The 22,176-nt window shown below is 39.2% G+C and overlaps 1 protein-coding gene across 3 annotated transcripts in view; it reads right to left on the bottom strand.

The window, feature by feature from the left end:
- Positions 1 to 22,176, bottom strand: part of vwa2 (von Willebrand factor A domain containing 2) — a 126,104-nt gene that overhangs the window by 10,353 nt on the left and 93,575 nt on the right. For all 3 annotated transcript variants that reach the window (XM_069899992.1, XM_069899991.1, XM_069899993.1), the window contains exons 6-13: positions 21,509 to 21,703; positions 20,514 to 20,647; positions 19,659 to 19,791; positions 18,214 to 18,269; positions 17,189 to 17,296; positions 10,571 to 11,149; positions 7,128 to 7,679; positions 2,158 to 2,280 (exon numbers count right to left, since the gene is read on the bottom strand). In XM_069899992.1, coding sequence (XP_069756093.1) covers positions 2,158 to 2,280; positions 7,128 to 7,679; positions 10,571 to 11,149; positions 17,189 to 17,296; positions 18,214 to 18,269; positions 19,659 to 19,791; positions 20,514 to 20,647; positions 21,509 to 21,703 — 1,880 coding nt within the window. The remainder of the gene's footprint in view (positions 1 to 2,157; positions 2,281 to 7,127; positions 7,680 to 10,570; positions 11,150 to 17,188; positions 17,297 to 18,213; positions 18,270 to 19,658; positions 19,792 to 20,513; positions 20,648 to 21,508; positions 21,704 to 22,176) is intronic.

Here is a 22,176-nt window from a genome sequence, read left to right as displayed (position 1 = left end):
TTAGAAAAAAGTAAAATAAGGACCTAAAGATCTCACCTAGATGATGTGCCTTTAAAGATAATCATGAATCTGGGCTGGAGAAGCCACTGGCTATGTTTCATTTAGTAGTATTGACATTTATTGTCCACTTACTTCCACAGAACTTGTTACAGCACTCTGATTTCCAAATGGCTTCCATTCTTAGATTTGCAATTTTAAAAGCATCTTTGATTCTGCATTAGTTCATTATGCTTTCCAGTTTTGGACTGCTATGTAAATTGAGATCAAGTATTAGTTTCAGGTTTTTGTATGGTCTTGAGATCCTTATTTCATGTAATTTTTTTTTTAAAGTAAAAAGGCATCCGTTTCTTGCCAATTTCACTCATTATTTTGATAACTTCAATTCAGTGTCTCCCATTTTCCAAAGAAAACAAGTCTAACTTTCTCAGCCTTTCCACAAAACATGAACAGCGTATGGGAGTGTTGCAATAACAGCTCATATCAATACGTCCTCATGTCTAAAATAACAAAACCTCACATATAGTCAAGCAGCAAGCCTTCTCTTAAGGCATATTTTGTTTTAAACAGACAGTAGCTCAGCCCCACACATGAATATCGATAAATTATACAAGTTTACATGGAGTTCTAACTTCCTTGAATGTGAACTGCTCATAATCTTTAGTGCCAAAAGTGCACTTATAAAAAAAATATATAAATTCTTACCACTCATCACTTCTTGAACAAAGGTGCCAAAATACTCACTCAGTGCTGACATTTCTGGCCCATGACCTACCATCAGAAATGTAGAATTTGATCCAATGTACTGAGCATTGTCTGAGATAATAAAAGGTAAAGTCATGTGACGAGGCTACTCCTTCTAGTTTGGCAAGGTTGGAAAACTGCAGGGTACCACAAAGCCAAAGAAAATAATTTACTTGATTGGCACAACCGGCTGATCATTGGGGTGCTTTTTACTTGATCTGAGCTTCACCCTGCATCTTAAGACGGCACCATTACCTCATTATTCTGCACTGAACACCTAGTTGCTAGCAAGCTGGAGGCTTCGGCTTTGTAGTCTTCTCACAAAAAGTTGGGCCAGTCTCAAGAAAGTTTTGGTGATAGCAAAAATGGTGTTTAAAATTAGGACTAAAATTTACTGCTTAGAAAAAGAAACAAAAGTACGATTTATTCTGTGTGACAGAGTAAAACTCAGATGGTAGTGGATTTTCCAGTCTTTTGGAGATTATTAGGCAACACACCTTTGTTTATTTTTAAGACATTGCCCACCTCACTGACAAAAGACAAAGGAGGAAAAACCCAACACCCAACCCCAACCAACCAATTTTCCCCTGCAACCGCTGCAACCATGTCTGCCTGTCCCGCATCGGACTTGTCAGCCACAAACGAGCCTGCAGCTGACGTGGACATTTACCCCTCCATAAATCTTCGTCTGCGAAGCCAAGCCAAAGAAAGAAAAGCATTATAGTAAATTTTCTAGTAAACCGAGTAGGTTTCAAGGGAAGCTCAGGAACCAAGGCTCTGAGGAGTTTCAGAGGAACATGGAAATGGCCCAGTAAGTTCCAAAGTTAACTCAGGTACCTGGTGAGTTAGAGGGGAATGCCAGAAACATGATCTGGTCAACCAGAGAAGCCAAACCATCAGGATTTCCAAATAGTTAGGTAGCAGATTATTGGAATTTTACTTTATATGGAACAAAATTAGAAAACTATTTTAAAAAGAGGAACATGAAAAAAAACATTAAAACTAATCAGTCATATTTTATAAAATCCCCATTTACAAGAACACAATATGGTACACAAGCTGCATTTTATTTTCGAACCAACCTCAATTCTGCATGCATCCAGCTAATCTTTGAATCGTTTCCAGTGGGAACTTGGTAACTGGTTCATCATTAAGATATTTGTGCATTCTTCCAGTTTTATCTACATGGTTCCTGAGTTGAGGGCTGTTAAAAATTACAGTGATAACATCGACAGTCCGGATCTGACTTTGCCTGTCAAACTGCACCTTTGAAGCCAATGGCTATTGCCGAAGGAAACTTTACCCCTGCCTTATCTAGAGATAAGAGGCATGTTTCGCAGTGATAAGCAGCAAAGCTTCTGACACTATGGGATTAAAAACCACTGCATATTAGTTGAAAAGGCTGAGAATACTTACTGCGTTCACAGTGCACTCCTTTCCAACCTTTGCACTCACAATGATAGCTTGCAATGTGAAGTATGCACTCCCCACCGTTCATGCATGGATTAGGTTTACACAAATTGACCCCTTGTTTGGCCACTGTTAAGATAATGCAAAGGATTTGTGAAAGAAAAAGCCATTGAAATACTTTCCTAATTTTCAACATCACAGTGACTCAGCTCACTTCCGTGCCATCCATTCATTCCTCAATCACAAGCTATCTTTTTACTGTATGCAGTACATGAGACAAGCAACTCAATTTATCTCTACTCGTTGGACTTTTCTAAATCACCCTCACTTTTTGATCCAATCCATCTTCATCTTTAGAAAAGAAGGTGGTGGGGTTGTGAATTAAGAGATGATATTCCAACATTAATCGGTGTGAAGCATATGTGGGCCTAACAATTCACATCCCATTCAATTCACAGAAAGGGATTGAAAGACATTGAGTAATTAAACAATGTGTGTTGCCAGGGAAAACGTGATCAACACAAATATACGGTAAGCTTCTAAACAAGAGTATGATTTTAATCCTCAGTTCATAAGAAAATGTTCATTCTTAGGCTACTGTGGTGTAAAATACTACAACACCCAGCATAAAGTTCTAACAATTCTCAGGGGAGATATTACCATTCTCACTATAACATTGGCTAAAAAGGAAGCACAAAACCCTCAAAACAAATATATGCGAGCTCCATTTGACTTGGCTTGAGACAAAATCCATCATTGAACTTTTTAGTGAACCTGCACCGGGTACTCTTGCTCAAGTAATAAAAACTCAATGACAAGCTTTTTTTAAATTCACATAATCAAATCAAAGGATGCACTTTGAAAAAAATACCCAATTATATTAACTCCAATCTCATGACAAGTTCAGACCCTCCAGATAAAATATATGCCCTTAAAAGCTTTTCCCCCCGTTTTAATGAAAAAAAGATGTATGTTGTACAGAGGATAAGGAATCTCAGGTTGTATGAGATGCCATGTATTTGACAATAAATCTGAACAACATATACACTGGAAATTGGTAATTCAAATAAAAGAGGGGGAGTTTCTTTTAATGATCCACAATGTAAAATCATCTCACTTAGGGCATAGGTACACAATTTCAAAAAGGCTTCATCTTTTGGAGGACGTCTATATTTTCTGAAATATAAACACATTGCTCCACCTAAAGATCAAAACTGAAAATACACATAAACCAAAGTGCTTAAAAAAAATTAAAAAAATTGTTGTCAGAAACCACAAAATTGAAGCAACGAATATGGAGCAATCAAATAAATCTTTTGGTTTTAAAGAAACATGAATGGATTCACAAAATCTTTACCATCTGGCCCCTCCATGGTCACACTTTACTATACACATAGGCTCACAGAAGTAAGCCTTTGGCATAATTATTGCACGTTTGATGCAATGGAGAGGAATCAGAGTTTGAACGCTGGGCCAAATGGCCCCAGCTAGTGGAGAGAGTGTCTCCATTTTCACATTCTGAGAAGAAACGTGGGTCTGGAAGATGTGGTTGACTTTCCCTTCAATGCGCGAGATTATTCAGAGACTCTGCTGCACCAGACTAATGCACCACACATCTCAGTAGCGTTTGTGAGGGTGATTGAAAAAGCATTCATGCAGCAATCTTATAAATGCCATCATCCCATGGTGAGAATAGTAGCTGCAGCCAAATTCCAGACTCTCAGACTGGATGTTCTGAAGACATGTTCAACTCCACCATGGCATCTAGAGAATATTTATTCAGTTAATTAAATAATCTTGATAAAAATATAAAAGCTGGTATAGTGGCCATTAAACTATCAACTCTATAGAAGCTTATCTGGCCACAGTACCCCTCGAGTCCTGAAAGAGGTAGGGGTAGAGATTGTGGAGGCACTGGTTATGATCTTTCGGGAGTCAATAGATTCTGGCGTGGTCCCAGAGAACTGGAAAATTGCAATGTCACCCCACTGTTCAAGAAGGGAGAAAGTACAACCCCTGATACATTTCGAACGGTGGGAGAAAACCCACGCAGACACAGGGATACAACTCCTTATAGACAGTGTAGGGTTCGAACCCCTGTTCCGATCTCTGGTGCTGTAACAGGTTTGCAGTATCTGCTATGCCAATCATGTTGCTGTAGTGGATGTTGCGTATTTGGATTTTCAGAAAGGCATTTGACAAGCCTCCACACATGGGGCTAGTTAATAAAAGCCCTTGGTTTTAATTAGAGGAAAAATACTAGCATGGGTAGAGAATTGGCTGATTGGCAGGAAGCAGAGAGTTGGAATACAAGGTTTATATTCTGATTGGCAGCTAGTGGTGTTCCACAGGGGTCAGTTTGGGCCGGCTTCTTTTTATGTTGCATAATACTATTTTGAATTATGGGATGAATGCCTTTGTGGCCAAGTTTGCAGATGATACAAAGGTAGGTAGGTGGAGGAGCAGGTAGTGTAGAGGAAACACAGAGGCTGCAAAAGGACTTAAGACAGATTAGGAGAATGGGCAGAGAAGCAGCAATTGAAATATATTGTCAGAAAGTGTTGGTTTGGTTGAAAAAAAATAAACAGGCAAACTAAATTTTTCTTTAATGGGGAAAAAAATTGAAAATACCCAGATGCAAAGGGACCTGGAGGCCCTTGTGAAGGACGGCCAGATGGTAAACATGCATGTTGAAATGGTGAAGAAGGCAAGTGCATTGCTGGCGTTCATTTCCAGATGAATAGAACACAAGGGCAGGGATTTGATGCAGAGGCTTTATAAGCCACTGGCGAGACCTCAAATGGAGTACTGTGAGCAGTTTTGGGCTGCACATTTAAGAAAAGACGTGCTGACATTGGAGAGGGATCAAAGAAAGTTCACTAGGGTGATTCTGAGAATTAAAGGGTTATCGTATGAGGAGCACTCGACAACTCTTGGCCTAAATTCATTGGAATTTAGGAGAAAGAGGGGAGATCTCATTGAAGCATTTTGAATATTGAAAGGCACGGACAGAGTAGTTGTAGAAAGATTGTTTCCCAAGATGGGAGAACCTAGGACAAGAGGGTGCAACTTCAGGATTAATGGGTGTCCGCTTAGAACAGAAATACGTAGGTATTTTTTCAGGCAGAGGGTGGTAAATCTGTGGAATTTGTTGCCACATAGGGCTGTGGAGGCCAGGTCATTGAGTGTATTTAAGACAGCAATTGATAGGATACTGAATAGTCAGGGCACCAAAGATTAAGGGAGAAAGCTAGGCAGTAGGGCTGTGGCAAAATGGATCAGCTCTTAATTAAATGGTAGGGCAGACTTGATGGACTTAATAGCCTATTCCGGCATCAATGTCTCATGGTCTTATAACAGCAAGGACCTCCGCCCCCCCCCCCACCAAACTAGAGGCCAACTGATAGGTCTGTCCATAGCCTCATGCTCTGCCAATTTGAGGCCAGCTGCAAATTGATGGGAAACTTTGCATTTCATCTCTGCACTCTTCAACCAAATGACATCAATATGAGCTTCTCCAGTTCCCGTTAACACCTCCCCCCTCCTTCCCTGGTCTCTCTCCTTCCCTCAGTCTCCCTTCTTCCAGCTCCTCACCCCTTTCCCTTCCTTCTTCAATCTTTCTTAGCCCTCTGCCCACTCTTCTCAGTTTCTCTTCTACCTTCTTCACCTGTTACCTGATAGTCTGTGTCCCTCCCTCTTCTTGCCCCCTCACCCATCAGATCATTTTATTCAGGCCACATCATTTCATTCTGCCTGATTTTCAACAGTTCTGAGGAAGGGAACATTGACTGCTTTTTTTTTTTAACTTCTCATGGATTCTGTGTGACCTGCTGAGTTTCTCTAGCATTTTTGTTCACTGCACGAGATCCCAGCATCTGCATATTTTCTTGATAACCTTCATATGGTTCATGGATGCCTTTAAGGAAATAAGACCACTATCTTTGTCTGGTCTGGTCTAAATTCGACTCCAGATTTTCAACATGTTGTTTGGCTCACAATTCTCCGAAGATCCAGCACGCAGTTCATTCAAAGACCTTTTCTTTTTTGTTATCAAAATGGATAGTTAGCCTTTATAACCTGGCATACACCCATTTCAACAATACCACTTTGGATATGTTTTCACAAGATCACAAGAAAAAGGAACATCGAGTTTGTGCCGTGAGACCTCCCCGAGCTAAACTGTTCTCACATCTAGTTCCAAGTTCCAGCCTTGTCCCCATAATCCCATGATACCCTGACAAATTAGATACCCATCAATTTCCTCTTTAAATTCCCCCAAAGATTCTGCCTCTACAGATGCATGTGGCAATGAATTCTACAAATCCACTACCTTCTGACAGGTAGTGGACAGGATGGGATTTGAGCCCAGCTCCCGATCGCTGGCACTGTAAAGGCGTTGCACCAACCGCTACACCAACGGTGCACTCCCCACTTTTAGCTGATTATTCAGGTGACAACAAAGTTGGTTGTGAATGAGCAAACAAAAAAAAATAGATAACTTTTATTTTAAAAAATACACCTTCAAACAAAAAAAAAAATTCTTGTTTAACTCCCCCAAACCTCTTACTGGTGTCGACTCTATAGGTGCTTTACATCTTCTAGCATCTTTCCCAAATTATTGTTATTCATGCATATATTTTGCCAATTAGCATTACTGATATTTTAATGAAGGAAAAACATTAAAAAATGCTTACAATTCGCTTCATCTAATGCCACCAAGATGCACCCTTATAATAGGATTGAGATTCTTCACATCCTTAACATACATGCCTCCAAACCACTTCTGGAGAATCTATCTCTATACCAATCCACTCACAGTGGGATTGAATCAGGGCCTTTGCACTGGGACAGGTTGAGCTCAATTTCTCAACACAAACTCTTCTCCAGATATTTTAGAGTGTTACTTTAATGAACAATTATGAATTAAATATCTGAAAGAAAAGATGTTATGGAATTTATCTCAACAAGATAATTACCTTCACAGATTCTGTGAGCAATAATTTCTTCAAAATATTTCAAATCTTCATAGGATGGCACAGTCATCAAGTAATGAGTGGAGCCAGCGATCCTTAGTAACGATTCTTCCTGTGCATCACCAATTCCTGCAGCAAAAACTGTGATGCCATTATTCCTCAGAGTCTGTGCGGGGACCACTGCATCATCAGTGCTTGCCCCATCTGTGAGGACCACCACTACTTTATTCACACCAGGGCGGGCTCCCTGTCGGATAGTCATGACGTTGTCATAAATGTGAAGGAGAGCACGGCCAGTGGAAGCAGTTCCTCCCAAATACGGAGCGATGGCAATTGCCTTCTGGAGGTTAATGCCAGAATCAAATGTATCAAGGACAAAAATGGTCCTCGAACTGCTGCCGTAAACCACAAGGCCAACCTGGGTAACATCACGATTTATTTCAAACTGCATGATGACAGTTTTCATGAAATCTTTCACTTTATCAAAGTTGTCCTTTCCAACTCCAGATGACGCATCCAAAGCGAAGACTAGGTCTAAAGGCTGGGAAAGGCATCCTGTGCAAACAGAGCGTAAAGACTGAATTACAAATGTGCAGCCAGAAACCAGAAAATAGACAAAAGAATTCTCTTCCACTTGCAATGTATGCAGAGCAACAAAATATTCACATTTAAGTTTATTGGTCACATTATACCTGGCACAGTGAGAAGCATTCTTCTGTGAACAGTCTAACAGGCTAACTCTAACATTCATACAGCTGTGTGGAGAAGAACAAGTGCACAATTATAGAGTTATAATGGGAAAAAAACAATTAGTACAAAGCAAGGGTAGCATGGTGGAATGTTATGGGGTTAATTCAAGAGCCTGATGTCTGCAAGGAAGAAATTATCTTCCTTTCTAAGCCTTTTTTCTCCCCCTGATGGGAGGAGGGAGATGAAAGTGTGGCGGAGTATGATTGGTTTCGTATGTTAACTCCTTTCCTGGGCAGTGGGAGATGTAAATGGTGTCCATGTAAGGGAGGGAAGTTTGGGTGATATTCAGAGTTGCATTCACTACCTTTTTCTGCTTGTGCCCTTGTAAAGAAGATCACAGTACACATTTCAACTTGGCCAGAATGAATGTCAAACCAGGAAAAAAAAAGATTAGAGAGCATGAATCAAGAGTTTGACAAAGTGATGTATTTTAAAAAATGATTTTTAAAGGGCACAAAAGTGATAGAGAGTTTTAGGCTAGAAATTCCAAACAACATGTTGAAAACTGATTGATGCATGGAAAAGGAGTTTGACACAACGTCTGTGGATGAGAATACAGGGATTTGGAGTGATCTAAAGATAAGCAACGATGGGACGCCAATGTAGGGCAGTGGTAGGTGAGACGGGATGTATGTGACAAAGAACTCCACATGTTTTACTGTCATTCATGTGTTGGATGGGAAAAGCATGAAAAAGGTAAAACTTAGAGATTAATACATGTGTAATGGGTTATTTAATGAAGGGCCAGAGAAGATCGATGTATAGCATCTGAAACTAAGTTTAGAGACCAAGAGAAAAGAGAGAGGAAAGGATCCAAAGGAAGGAAATGAAGTACAGTATTTTGGGACCTGAAGATTATGATCTTATTTATTAAAATTTGTATACAATATTAAAATAAATTGAATATGGGATAGAGTTTCAGTGACATCAAGAAATTTGAGAAAAGGATATGATCTCTTAGCATATACATGAGAAAAACCATGGGGATTTTTTATTTGATGCTCAGGGGTGAAAGGAGATCTACCAGATACATTTAAATCAATACAAATTAATTATTAAGTTTCCTTCTCTAAAGTTGAATGATTGTGAGAAACTGAAAGTGGAAGGCAGCAAAATTTTGTGGAGAGACCATTAGGCAGAGTGGAGAAGTGTCATACATTACAGTATTCTCCGGTTAACAAGGGGGAGGGGTGTCTTGATACTACAAGATTGGTACAAATAGAAGATTTCTGACTGCTCAAGGATTAAAGGTAAAAAAAAATTAGTAAAGATGGAGAGATATTTGGCAAAACTAGAAGAGTCGAGGACCCTTCTGAGGAGGAAGTTGAGCAACTTTTGTGCTCAACCAACTTGTGAAAATACATTGGTGATTTCTCTAGGATTTGTGTACTGCTAGAACTTTTAACAATAAAGTAATTAACCAAAATTTTGAGTGTATTCCGAGCATTTTCTTGTAACATGAGTATTTAAAAGGGTTGCATGTTTTGTCTGACAAGGTAGAATATTTTGTCTTGTAGAAATAACTTGCATGACCCAAATCAAGAAGTAGTGTTGGGTGGAATTGTGTTGATACCTGCACTATTCAAAATTGTCCATCTCAGCGCTCCATAAAGTGGATGTATGATTAATGTGAAATAGAATACAAATAATTACTGTGTATACTTGTGTAATAGTCATGTTTTGAGGACCAATTTATAGAGTAAAACTTAGGGGGTCGACTGTTTCATGTACACTACTTTTGACCAAAGTACCTGTGACATTCAAGGCATCAGAAGCTTAGATGGCCAGGCGGGCAACTGGGACATTTGGTATGTCAGGAGCTTGGATGGGCGAGGAGGTAGCCGGGACTGGGTGGTAAATCCACATTCAGGGTGTTGGGAGCTCAGATGGTTGGCTGGCCGGTTAGCAATCAGATAGATAGGCAGGGCCAAAAATAAGGGGGGGGGGGGGTCAAATATTTAATGCAATACATCGAAAATACCGGATTTGGAGCCAAAAATAGGGTGGTGGGGGGGGGGTGGAAATGACTTATACACGGTCTCAATTGTAACATGTGTTTATATGGTACTATGTTTTGATTCAAAGACACTTTGCTTCCAAAATTTAAGTAACGAATACATTGTACCATTCTGTTCAATTGAAATTGGGAAGTTGTTCATTGCTGTGATCGGGAGGTATGGGTTATGGTTTAAATAATTAATTTTATAAGTTGTATAGTTTATGTAAAAAGATGGCTGTGCCAGTGTATTTTAGATGGTAATCAATTTATTTCTAATGTATGTTCAACACTTTGGATCAACCTGCATTGTGTTAAATGCACTATCTAAATAAACTACTACAAAGGACTGAACTCTTCCCCATTATATGTATATATATTTTTTAAATTCCTTTCTCCTGTCTTAGTAGATTTCCTAGTTGTCTGATTGACCAGCTTATTGGGGTGCATCACCACAGCCTGTATCTAGCCAACAGATACAGCCTGTCTTCTCTGCAGATAAATACATTCTTTCTATCTTACAACTTCAATGAGCTCACTTAATTACCATGTGTAGAATTAGTTTTACATTTATTAAATCTCATGGTAGTTTTATAATGATCTATTGAAATGGTAAGTATTTCTAGTATCATGGTACCCTCCCATTTTGCTGTGGTGCCATCAAACACAGTAAATAGAGAGTTTAGGAAAGCACTTATACCTTGACTGTCAATGCTGCAGATTTTTGTTCTTAGTTCAGGAATCTTATTGAAGAGAAGCCCTGGATTTGAGTATATAACAGTTCGCTGGGGGTTTCCTGTAATTGCAACCAATTCTGACCGAAGACTGTCGGTGCCAACAGCAAGAAGGAAGATCTCTCGCTCTCTGGCGTACTTGGCTGACTCAGCCACTGAGTCTTCCGCTTTTGAGTCCGTTAGCAGAATTAAAACATGGGGGCGATCCTCCTGAGCACGTGGAACTGCCAATCTAGTTTTAAATCCAAACTGGGTAAGGTATCGCAATGCTTTGCCAGTCTTTGCCTTGCCCCCTTTAAAAGGCATCGAGTCAACCTTATGAACAATGTGCGATAAATCCTGGTGCAGTCCCATTGGCAGATCCATTTGAACACCATCACTGTACTGCGCCACTCCAACATTCATTTGATTGTCTGCAGTCAGCACAACCTGGAGAAATCTTTTTACAAAGGCTTTATACCGGAGAAAGCCTTCAAGGCTTGTTTTGGTAGAGCCATCAATAAGCAGCAATATGTCCACACTGCATGCAAGACCTTGCTGTGGAGCTGTTAAGATAAAAAAAAAACCATAGAAGTGTGGCAAAGTCTTAACTAATCCTATGAACAATCATCTGTTCTAAAGGATCATTTTTTTCACATTACTAAAACATAAGAACATTCATACTAATATTAAATGTTTCATCAGAAAGTCAACAAGTGGCATGGTTAGTAGAGTAATTACTACAACGCCATTATAGCGCCAGTGACTTTGGTTCGAATCCGGCACCATCTGTAAGAAGTTTGCATGTTCTCCCCATGACCTGCATGGGTTTCCTCCCACTTTCCAAAGATGCCCGAGGTTAGTCAATTAATTGGTCACGTCGGCTTATTTGGGCAGCGCATGTTTGTGGGCTGGAAGGGCCTCTTACTGTGTTGTATCTACAGGGCAGGCCAACTAGGCAGCCACCTCGGGCGGAGACCTCAGAGGGATGCCGTTGAAGAGAACAAATTGGGGCCCACAGTTCAGGTAGGCCGAGGGGAGGGTTTGGAGTCAATGTCAGGAGCTCTGCTGTGCCCCGTAGGCTGACTGCCAAGGGAAGGGTTCAGAGTTGGGTGCCGGGAGCTCTGGTCTACGCCTGTAGGCTGACTGTCAAAGGAAGGGTTCGAAGCCGGGAGTTCCAGTGTGTGCCTGTAGTCTGACTGCCAAAGAGAGGGTTTGGAGTCGAGCATTGGGAGCTCCTGACACTGAACCCTCCCCTCAGCCTACATTGGGACTCCCGATGCCCAATCCAGACTCCAAACCCTCCCCTATCCCCCTCGGCCTAGCACACACGCACATCGGAGTCTGGTGTAGGTGTGCGGTAATAGCCTGCGGGGAGGGTTCTGAGTCGGCATCAGGAGCTCTGGTGTGTGCCTGTAGGGCGACTGACAAGGGGAGTTTTATGTAAGCCTAAATATGTATTTGGCTGTTTGAATAGTGAAATATTTACATTTATTGTTCCAATAATTCTAACATTGGTTTCAGCAATGATGTGTGTTCCTCCACTGTATAGCCTCTACTGGCAACTGTATACATGAGGCTGTCCCATCTACCAATGACTCATCCCTCAAGTCTCCTCCCCTTTTGCCCTGGCCATAAAGGTAGAGTTGCCTCCCCCTTTCCAGCAGTCCTGTACCTGGATCCGGGCCAGCCAAAGTCATGTGTGTATTAAAGCCTATCGTTCCTGTAGTCCATGATTCTGTGGTTATTGATAGAGCCTATCAAGCAATTTATTGACACTTTAAGAAAAGTCGGACAGCCCATGACTAGCCCCCTTTTTTTAAAAAAGGATCATAATTCATAAGCAGAACCAAGCAAATATGAGACCGAGATGGTTTGGGATAACTCAGGACAGGTGCTAGCTGGTTTCAAATTGCATAACTATTAATATTCATAGATGAGAAATAAAAATAAATTCTTAAAACAAATCAACTCAGCAATTGCTCCATGCTTTTTTTGTTGTTTATATTCATGATTTTGTTTATCCTAGTTGTCAAAGTTTCATAAAACATGAGAACTTCAAAAGGGAGATTAACAGAAAAGCATTCTTGAATTTCTGTGTGTAAAGCCACGCTGAAATTATATAATTAAATTTTGCTCAGGGTTCTCTATCCATGTACTGCAAGTTCTCACAGTTGTGCAATATGGAGATACATGTCTCTTTAAGAACTGCCTGGAAGGATAGTAATCAACTTTATTATTGCTATAACTAAAGCTGTCTCACTGCGGAATTCAGCCCAAGCTACAGCAGACTAGAACACACCTACACAGCAAAATATCACTTTAAAGCATACAGTTCTTTATTTAAGTAATAGTCAATTCATGTATGGGAAGAGAGGAGGACTAAATCAGGAGAGGGAAATTTCTGACAACTGTCTGAAGCCTTTAGCTCTCAATCCAAAGATAGAGAGATTTAATTCTATAGTTCTTTATCTTTGGCTTGGCTTCGCGGACGAAGATTTATGGAGGGGGTAAAAAGTCCACGTCAGCTGCAGGCTCGTTTGTGGCTGACAAGTCCGATGCGGGACAGGCAGACACGATTGCAGCGGTTGCAGGGGAAAATTGGTTGGTTGGGGTTGGGTGTTGGGTTTTTCCTCCTTTGCCTTTTGTCAGTGAGGTGGGCTCTGCGGTCTTCTTCAAAGGAGGTTGCTGCCCGCCAAACTGTGAGGCGCCAAGATGCACGGTTTGAGGCGTTATCAGTCCACTGGCGGTGGTCAATGTGGCAGGCACCAAGAGATTTCTTTAGGCAGTCCTTGTACCTTTTCTTTGGTGCACCTCTGTCACGGTGGCCAGTGGAGAGCTCGCCATATAACACGATCTTGGGAAGGCGATGGTCCTCCATTCTGGAGACGTGACCCATCCAGCGCAGCTGGATCTTCAGCAGCGTGGACTCAATGCTGTCGACCTCTGCCATCTCGAGTACTTCGACGTTAGGGATGTAAGCGCTCCAATGGATGTTGAGGATGGAGCGAAGACAACGCTGGTGGAAGCGTTCTAGGAGCCGTAGGTGGTGCCGGTAGAGGACCCATGATTCGGAGCCGAACAGGAGTGTGGGTATGACAACGGCTCTGTATACGCTTATCTTTGTGAGGTTTTTCAGTTGGTTGTTTTTCCAGACTCTTTTGTGTAGTCTTCCAAAGTCTATAGTTATACAACTTAAAATAGGTAAGGGGTAGAAATAACCCCCACCTTCACATTACATCATTTTATCATTTTTTTTAAAAACACGTTTTCCGCTGTTTTCTGGTGTTTATCTTGCACAAAAGTGTGTGTTTTTGTCTGTTACAATATGAAGGATACAATTTTAATATTTATGCCATCTTTATTTCAATTTTAATTATGTTTATGCAAGCCATTTCTCATCTCTGAATTAGCAAGGTCAATAACAATAACACTATAATCAATAATACTGCTCGGGGGGGGGGGGGGGGGGGGGGAACTCAAACAAGTAATTAACTAAAAATCTAAAAGCACAATTGTCCTAAAAATGCATGTGTTCAATCTCGATTTGATATCTTCATTGGCAATAGCAAGAAAATGTATTGCTATAACTTGGAAGTCTGATAATGATTTGGGAATGGATAGATGGCATATGGAAGTTTGGAGTTGTAATCTACCTGAGGAAATTATTTATAATTTAACAAACAAGTTATGGTGCCCATATTTACTAAGTGCTGGTATTAAAATCTAAATGAATCTAAAATATTCCCTTTCTCTAAGGTCTCCATGCACACATATATACACATCTCTCTCTCTACACACACACACACACTTAAAGGTATTGGAAAGTGAAATACTCCTGTTGTGGTTCTCTTGTTCCAATTCTTTTCTTTCTTTTGAGTTTGTAGGGGGTTGGGATTAATAGGTTTTTCTTTTTTTTTAATTTACTTTCTTTTCATTTAATTACCACATGTATTTGGATTAAGTTTGAAATATATGTTTGCTTAGTGGTCTTATATTTTAAGTTTATATTGAAAAATTCATTTTATTCTTTTAATGAAATGAAGAATGCTGCACGATTAGCATACTGGTTTACGCAGTGCTGTTACAGTGCCAACGATCTGGACCAGGGTTCGAATCCAGTGCTGTAAGTTTGTATGTTCTCCCCATTTCCGCATGGGTTTCCTCTGGGTGTTTTGGTTTCCTCCCACCATTCAAAACATACTGGGGGGTTGAATTTCCCTGCTTCTTGACCTTTTCATTAATTTAGATGCTGAAAAATGAAAGTTTAATTGGACTACAACATCAAATTGATCTAGCTTCAGTATTAGATCTTTGACTGGCCTGTAGCCTTACCATTACTCCACTAATGCTGTGCAACAGTCAGCCAGTAAAGCAAGGTTAAAAAATGTTTCAAGTACCAAAAACATGAGTAAATCAAGGGCTTGAAGCTGAAAGGATCATAAACATTTGTTTTAAAAGAAAGCTTCCTTCCCTCAAGGAACGGGACATCAAACTGACAACTTCTGTAACTATACTAAAAAATTGCCTACAAGTCTGCCAGTAATGTGTGATCTGATGCCAGAGTCTTGTTGGATACCAATCCACAAACTGATTAGACAGGGAGGGGATGGTTAATCAGATACATGTCATAAATCAGTATTTTTCAGATTAGTGGATATAAAGGTGCAATGAAAAACATTAGCTTAGAAAATTTCTACTCAGATGAAGATTCTACCAAGCTAAGTATTTTTTCCCACACTATAATGGACTGTGACTTAATTATATACAACAGGGATAGTTTCAGGTCATCATCCATTGCTAGTATTTAATGGTGATTCAGGCAGGATTGATACACAGTATAAATCAAGCTTTTTAGACTGTTGACCCCTTCAGGGACTACGTGGTCCCTCATCATCCCCCCAGGCATTGAATCCCAGCGCTGGACACGGGGTGGGGGGGAGGGGGGGGAAAGAGGGAAATGGTGGCTGCGCTGAACAGGGGTGATGGCGACACAGAATGTAGCTTACATCTTTCAGTCCTCCAATTCCCTCTCGACTACAGTATACAGCCAAATAAAAGATGGTGGCTGCCTACCAAGCTCCACTCTCACAAAAGCATGGCTGACACTGTCATAGCCACTATATTAAATTGACCCCTCCCCCACTTAGTTATTGACCCCTGGCATTTATCGACCCCTAGGGGTTGATATTGACCACTTTGGAGACCCCTAATATAAATGGAAATTATAATTTGGACAATTGTGGTGTATCAATTTGGTGATAATATAATAATTGGTTTTGTGGCTGGTGACCAACAGTTTCCAAGAACTGCACCACTGTGCCTGAGTGAGGATTTGCAAGTTTAAAATGTAATTTCACGTAATAATTGATCAAACGCCTGAGATTGCTTTTATTATCAATCAGACATGCAGAGTAAAAGCTTCAAGCCAAAACTTTAACCTTGTTTCTTTCTCCATTGATGCTGCCCGGGATTGCTTAGTATTTCAGGCTTTTTAATGAATCAGTCAGGTGCGGATTCCTTCAAGTATAACATCATTGAAGCCATTACAAGTTGGGAGCCATTCTCCCACATATTTGGATTTAAGTACAAAATAAAACTAAAAACAGAACATGCTAGAAAAACTCAATGCATCAAACAGGCAGTCAACATTTCAAGTCCAGCATCCTTCACCAGACTTGGGAAAGAGAGAAATAAATTAAACTAGATGGCAAAGAAGGTGGGGGAAGGCAATGGTTGGAACCAAGAGAATTTCTCTGTCAAGGTGAAATAATGCTGCATTTCAGGAACAGTTACAATCAGATGAAGCTTCCTTGCATGTAACAATGTGCTGCTAATGTTGTGTAGTCTGGCTATACAAAAAGGGTAAACTATGGCAGGCAAAAATGGTGACATCGGAGACAAACAAAAAGGAGCGAGATGCTTGAAGTTTGAGAATTCCGTGGAGTCCAAATCTATCGATGCTCAAACTCGTCCAGATGGAAGATAAGGTACGGATTCTTGAGCTTGTGTTGTTACAGTGCAAGAAGCCACAAACTGAAAGGTCAGAGGGGGAGTGGGAGATACCAACATTGAGTTGCCCAACTTCAGAGACCTTGCTCTTTCCTTTTACTTGTACGTGAGCCATTTGTGCCTGCCATCTTACATCGTAGAATTATACTGTACAAAGCAACACTGCATTTTCAGTTTTTATTTCAAATTTCTGGCATCTGTAGATTTTATTATACTTTAATTTTTTAAAAAATTCAAAAACACTCTAAGTGCAATGACCAATCTGCTGAAAGAACTCGGTGGGGGGGTGAAGTCGAGCAGCAACAGTGGGCAAAAAATAATTCTCCAGGCTCCAGCCTGAAATGTTGATCTTTCTTTTTCTCCCACTGATGCTCCTCAACCCACTGAGTTTCTCCAGAAGATCAGTTGTTGTGACACATTCGAGCATTTGCAGTCTCTTGTTAGTCTCCAAAATCTGCGAGGTGCAGTTCCATTGAGCCAGATTTGTATCATCTGGGCCGAACAAGGAATGGATTAATGAAGCAGAGAATGCAGCCGAACAACTTTACACACAAGAAAAAAAAAATATAAAAATCAATGCAAGATGAATTTACCACAGTTAAAATCTTCTCCAAATGCTGCTGGGCAGACACAATGATACCTTTCAAAGTTCTCTGAGATGCACGTGCCTCCATACTGACAAGGTTGTGAATCGCATGGATCTGTAATGGTTTTTACACAAGATATTGTTAGGATGTTCATAGATACCAAAATACCTTGTCCATTGTAAATGATTGATAAACATCCTGTGTGAATAACTGTAATGTTCATTATAAATAAAGATGCATATGAAAAATAGCAAGGCGAATGAAGAGAGCAAAATTGGGTTGTAATAATTGGAATTTTTTTGGCAGTTAACATTTATATTTCTTGAATTTAAAACAAAACTTCATGAAATGTATAGACAATGTTCTTGTGAACAGAAATATATCCCACAATTATTTTATGAAAATAACTTCAAAACTATTAAAACAGAAATCTACAGCACACTTTGGCCCACGGTGTTGTGCCGACCCAATAATCAACTTTAAGAAATGCCTAGAATTTCCCGACTGAATAACCCTCCACTTTTCTCAGCTCCACGCGTCTATCCAAAAGTCTTATTCTTAATAATCTCATTTAGAAAGTTAGTAGTTTAAGTTGATTGGAACAAGCAGCCTGAAGAATAAAACATAGCAATTATGCTTTGTGATTTACATGGCACAAACCCACAGTTCTTATGAATTGGTGAATTATTCAATTTACCCAGTGCAAGGCAAAAGATCCAATGGATGGATGTGGCTCATGAATTCTAATTTATGAACCCAAGATGATTGAGGTGCAAACTTGTGTTTTATTTCAACTTTGTGTTTATGTACTCTGATTAGATTTCAGGCTCTAATAGAAATTATTCACAGACAGATTAAAATAATATTCTCAACCTTATAAAACAGTTTTATGTAAGTAATAGAACTTAATAACATGTTTACTATGGATATTATTCATGTCACATATAAATTTATCAAGGAAACCATTCCACAAACACAAAACTGACCATTTGCCCATCATATGGGAGAAGGTATAGCCAAGAAATAAATACCTGGGCATGTAGTTCTGTAACATCGAGCAAAATGTGTCTTATAAACCCGCTTCCAACTACAAGAAAATAATTTTTGTCAGCGATTATCAAAATATATCCATGCACATCTCAAAGTTAGCCCCCATTTTCTATTTTGGATCTTCTCCAAAAGTAATTAACTGTTTCACTGATCATTTTTTAAATACATTCATAAGAGTTGATTTTGCAACAAAAGAAAATGTTATGCTATTCCTTAGCAGGGTAGTGAGGGCATAGGTAAATGTAGTATTGCTCTGATCAATGAATCAGTATGGACCAAATGATCTTTTTCCTCCAAAGACTTGTAAAAGTCTTCAATGTGATTACTTAATGTCTTTTAAAACTGCATTTACACCGTCACTTCTCCAAAAACATGATCAAATAGAAATGATCGCAACAAGTCACAATTTTCCCATGCACTTCCAATAACTCACTAATTGATGTGAATTATAGATTCAGTGAGTTTTCTCATAGCTGATATTGGGTCAATAAATTCAGTGATAGTTTATTCTGCTCTCTCAACTTGTTACACTGCCTTACTTCCAAGACCTACCACAATCTTCATACCTAAAGAGGACTGTGAGAGGATAATGAGAGTTTGTTATCTCAGACTTCCTTCAACATTTTAGAGTGTCTGCCATAATAGCCATGAATTATCCAGCTTGACATTTGATTGCACTGGATAATGAAGATTTTGCTTCCTGACCACTTTTCAGGGTATTTTATGGATCTTAGGGTGTTGAACACAAAGACAACATTAAAGCATTCCTATCATGTACCTATTTATGTAATTTCCTGCCATATTTCAAGTCTACTTCAAACATACAGAACCATGAGGTGCAACACATCACTGAAAATTCATTTTCTGCATTTGTACTCAGACTTCTTCCCTGCTGATCTTGGTGCAGTCAGTGATAAATATAGTACAAGGTTTCACCAGAACATTGCAACCATGGAAAAGCATTATCAGGGCAATTGGAATTCATCAATCCTCGCCAACTATCGTTGGACACTGATACAAGAGGCATCAGATGCTGAGTACAAAGTTAGTGGAAAATATTTTAGGTCAATTGAACTAATGCAATGTGTCAACATCATTATGTGATTGAATATGATAAATTCAACAAAAGTGAATTTAATGTTTCTCCAACTTCCTCCAGGATACACCAAATCTGAAATTATCTTTGCGTTCAGCTATCATATTCCCTGTTTTTTTTCAAGGAAGCAAAACTTTTGAAAACATTTGTTGTCCAGTGTTGCTAGTTCAGCACCAATTCATTATCCATCAATTTCCCAAGTCATTGTCCTTTTTCTAATCAAAGCAACAGCAAGTGGACTACTTCATAAAAATAAACAATCAGGTGGCAATACTACTTCTCAGCAGTCATCTTTTTGTCGTGGTAAAGTTTCGGAACAAAGGAACTAACCTGTAATAAGGACACAGTGTTGAGAAAGAACCTGCATATCCATATGATCCCTTCCAGCACATGAAATTCCCTTTAAATTCCTTCACTGTTTCCAGTGTTTTACGTTGGCAGACATGGGATTCCAGTTTACAAGCTGAAAGGAAGCACAGTGTAAAATTTTAATCATACTTAATTATATCTGAAGATCTTTTGTACAAAAATGTGTTCCTTTTTAAGGTGTAGAAACCCACCAGTGGGTGAGAAGATTTTGATAAGGCCATGAGGAGCATCTCTGCTCTTTTGCAGACCCACAGAAGTCAAGCCCATTTCTTCTATTTCCGTATACCCTCTCTAAAAATATGCTGAGATTTTACAAACAGTGAAGGGCTGCTCTTAAATTTATCTTCAGACAGAAAACCTAACTGGTCAGATTAAGACTCAATCCAAGACACGTTCCAGAACGATCAGGTGAAAACTTCAAGGAGATTTAATTTACTGTTGCTTTCCTCACAAAATGTGGCATTTAAAAAAAAGTATGCTCCAATATAGATTAGAAGTTAATTAGAATGTACACAGTTGTCCTGTTGAAACTGTAAATAGTAAAGATCCTTTATTGCACAATAAATAATGGAACATTTTTTTAATTGATAAAACTGTACTTGAAAAAGATGAAATTGCTTTGTAATGCATCGAATTTAAGTACGACTTCTTAAATTGATTGGCTACACAAAAACCAGAATACTTTAATAATTTTAACAGTATTCCAAAGTAAGTCAGAGAAATGACATGTTGAACATCGATCACATTTGCTGCTTAAAATGTTATAGAATTATTCAACCCAGATACAAGACACTTGTTAAAATGGATATTTATTACCTGGTGGAATGGCAGAACAGACATCAGAGCTGGTCAATGTCGTGTAGAGACCATTAACAGCATCATCAAAGTGCTCTGCAAACAGCACATGGCGATCTGTAGGTTCACTAGCTAGCAACTTCAACTCCTCCCATCTGTGAAGAGAGCACGAACCATCATGGAAATCAACTCATGCTGGTTTAATGATTGTTGGGCATAACAGAAAATCTATATATTTGCACAAAATTCCATTCACTAATAAGACACTGTAAAAATGTTAAATAGACTTATTTTGGAAAAGAAACAACTTGCCGGAGAGAATATTGAGCAAACTGGATTATTTGAGTAAAATAATAGAATCTTTGAAATGTGCATCAAAGGAGCAGATTATGAAAATCAAAAACTGCTGATGCTAGAATTAGAAACTACTTTCAACAGAGGTGACTGATGTGATAGGCATTAGAGCAGAAATATCTACTTGCCTCCAGGTGTACACTGTGGAAAACACCAACATAAACCTCACTCATGGTTTAGATATCAAACAATTCAGTAGTTCTTCCCTTGAAAATGAAAACCAATGAAGCCAAAACAGAAATGTTTGAGGAACTCAGCTGGACCTGAAACCCGACTTCCTAATTTCCAAGTGCACTAATGCTGCAAAAAGTGAAAGGATCTCTCAGGGAAAAGTTACCGGCTTCCGAATCCAGACTGGAGCATTTTAATCTTTGATGGCTGCGGATTCAACACAGCCATTCACCTATTTTCCCATCTGAGAAGCAGCGAGAATGCCCACTATTCCTCCAGGAATGGCAGCATGCGCTTTTTTCAAAAAGATACAAGCAAAAGTTTATTTTTAAAATAAAGTGAACACATCGTAGCAATAATTTTTAAAATCTGTCAAAATTCTATTTTTAAAAAAATGCTACATTATTGTGGCATCACATTCTAAGGCACAAACCTTCTTTGGAAATTGATGGAGAATCTTTTCTGCCAATCCTTGCAAGAAATCTCCTTACCTCGGAAACTTGACTCCAACAGCAAATACAGTTATTCCAGTTTCTTTCACTTGTTGCGCTACTCGTGTCACATTCCTCTGAGATTTCCCATCAGTAAGAACAATAAGAATTCGAGGAACGGATTCATTTCTTACATCCATAAAACCCTTCTGAAGAGCGTATTTCAAAGCCATGGCAGTCTGTGTACTCCCACCTCTGAGTTAATAAAGCAAATGCAATCAATTCAACTGATGGTCAATAACACATGAATATTCTCATTCTACTTAGTTCTCCATTTATCGAAATCATGAAAACAGTTGGCGTTAGTGAAACACAATTCGTTCACTTCATCGAATATGCAATTAGCCACACAAATTTGTCTATGTTGGTGGAGTATTCATGAAAATCAAAGTTCATCAGGAATTTTCAATTGTTATTTTACTTCATGAGAAAATGTTACAAACATATTTCAAATAGAATTTTAAAGTGCCAGATAAAATCCTTCCCCATTTGAAATCGGTCACAATTCTGTTCTTAAAGGCCAGATAAAGAAAGAATATTGTTAACCAGTATTGGAATGGAATTAAAGGAGGCTGCATAGACTCAATTCCAACTAACGAATTCTAATTCTCCAATATGCCTCAGAGAAATGGTAGCTTCCTTTACAAAAGGAAAACTCTCTTGTAGAT

Source organism: Narcine bancroftii, chromosome 10 (assembly GCF_036971445.1).
Source record: "Narcine bancroftii isolate sNarBan1 chromosome 10, sNarBan1.hap1, whole genome shotgun sequence".
Classification (NCBI taxonomy): Eukaryota; Metazoa; Chordata; class Chondrichthyes; order Torpediniformes; family Narcinidae; genus Narcine; species Narcine bancroftii.
Note: the sequence above shows the minus strand (reverse complement) of the source record. Positions and strands in the feature narration are given on the sequence as shown.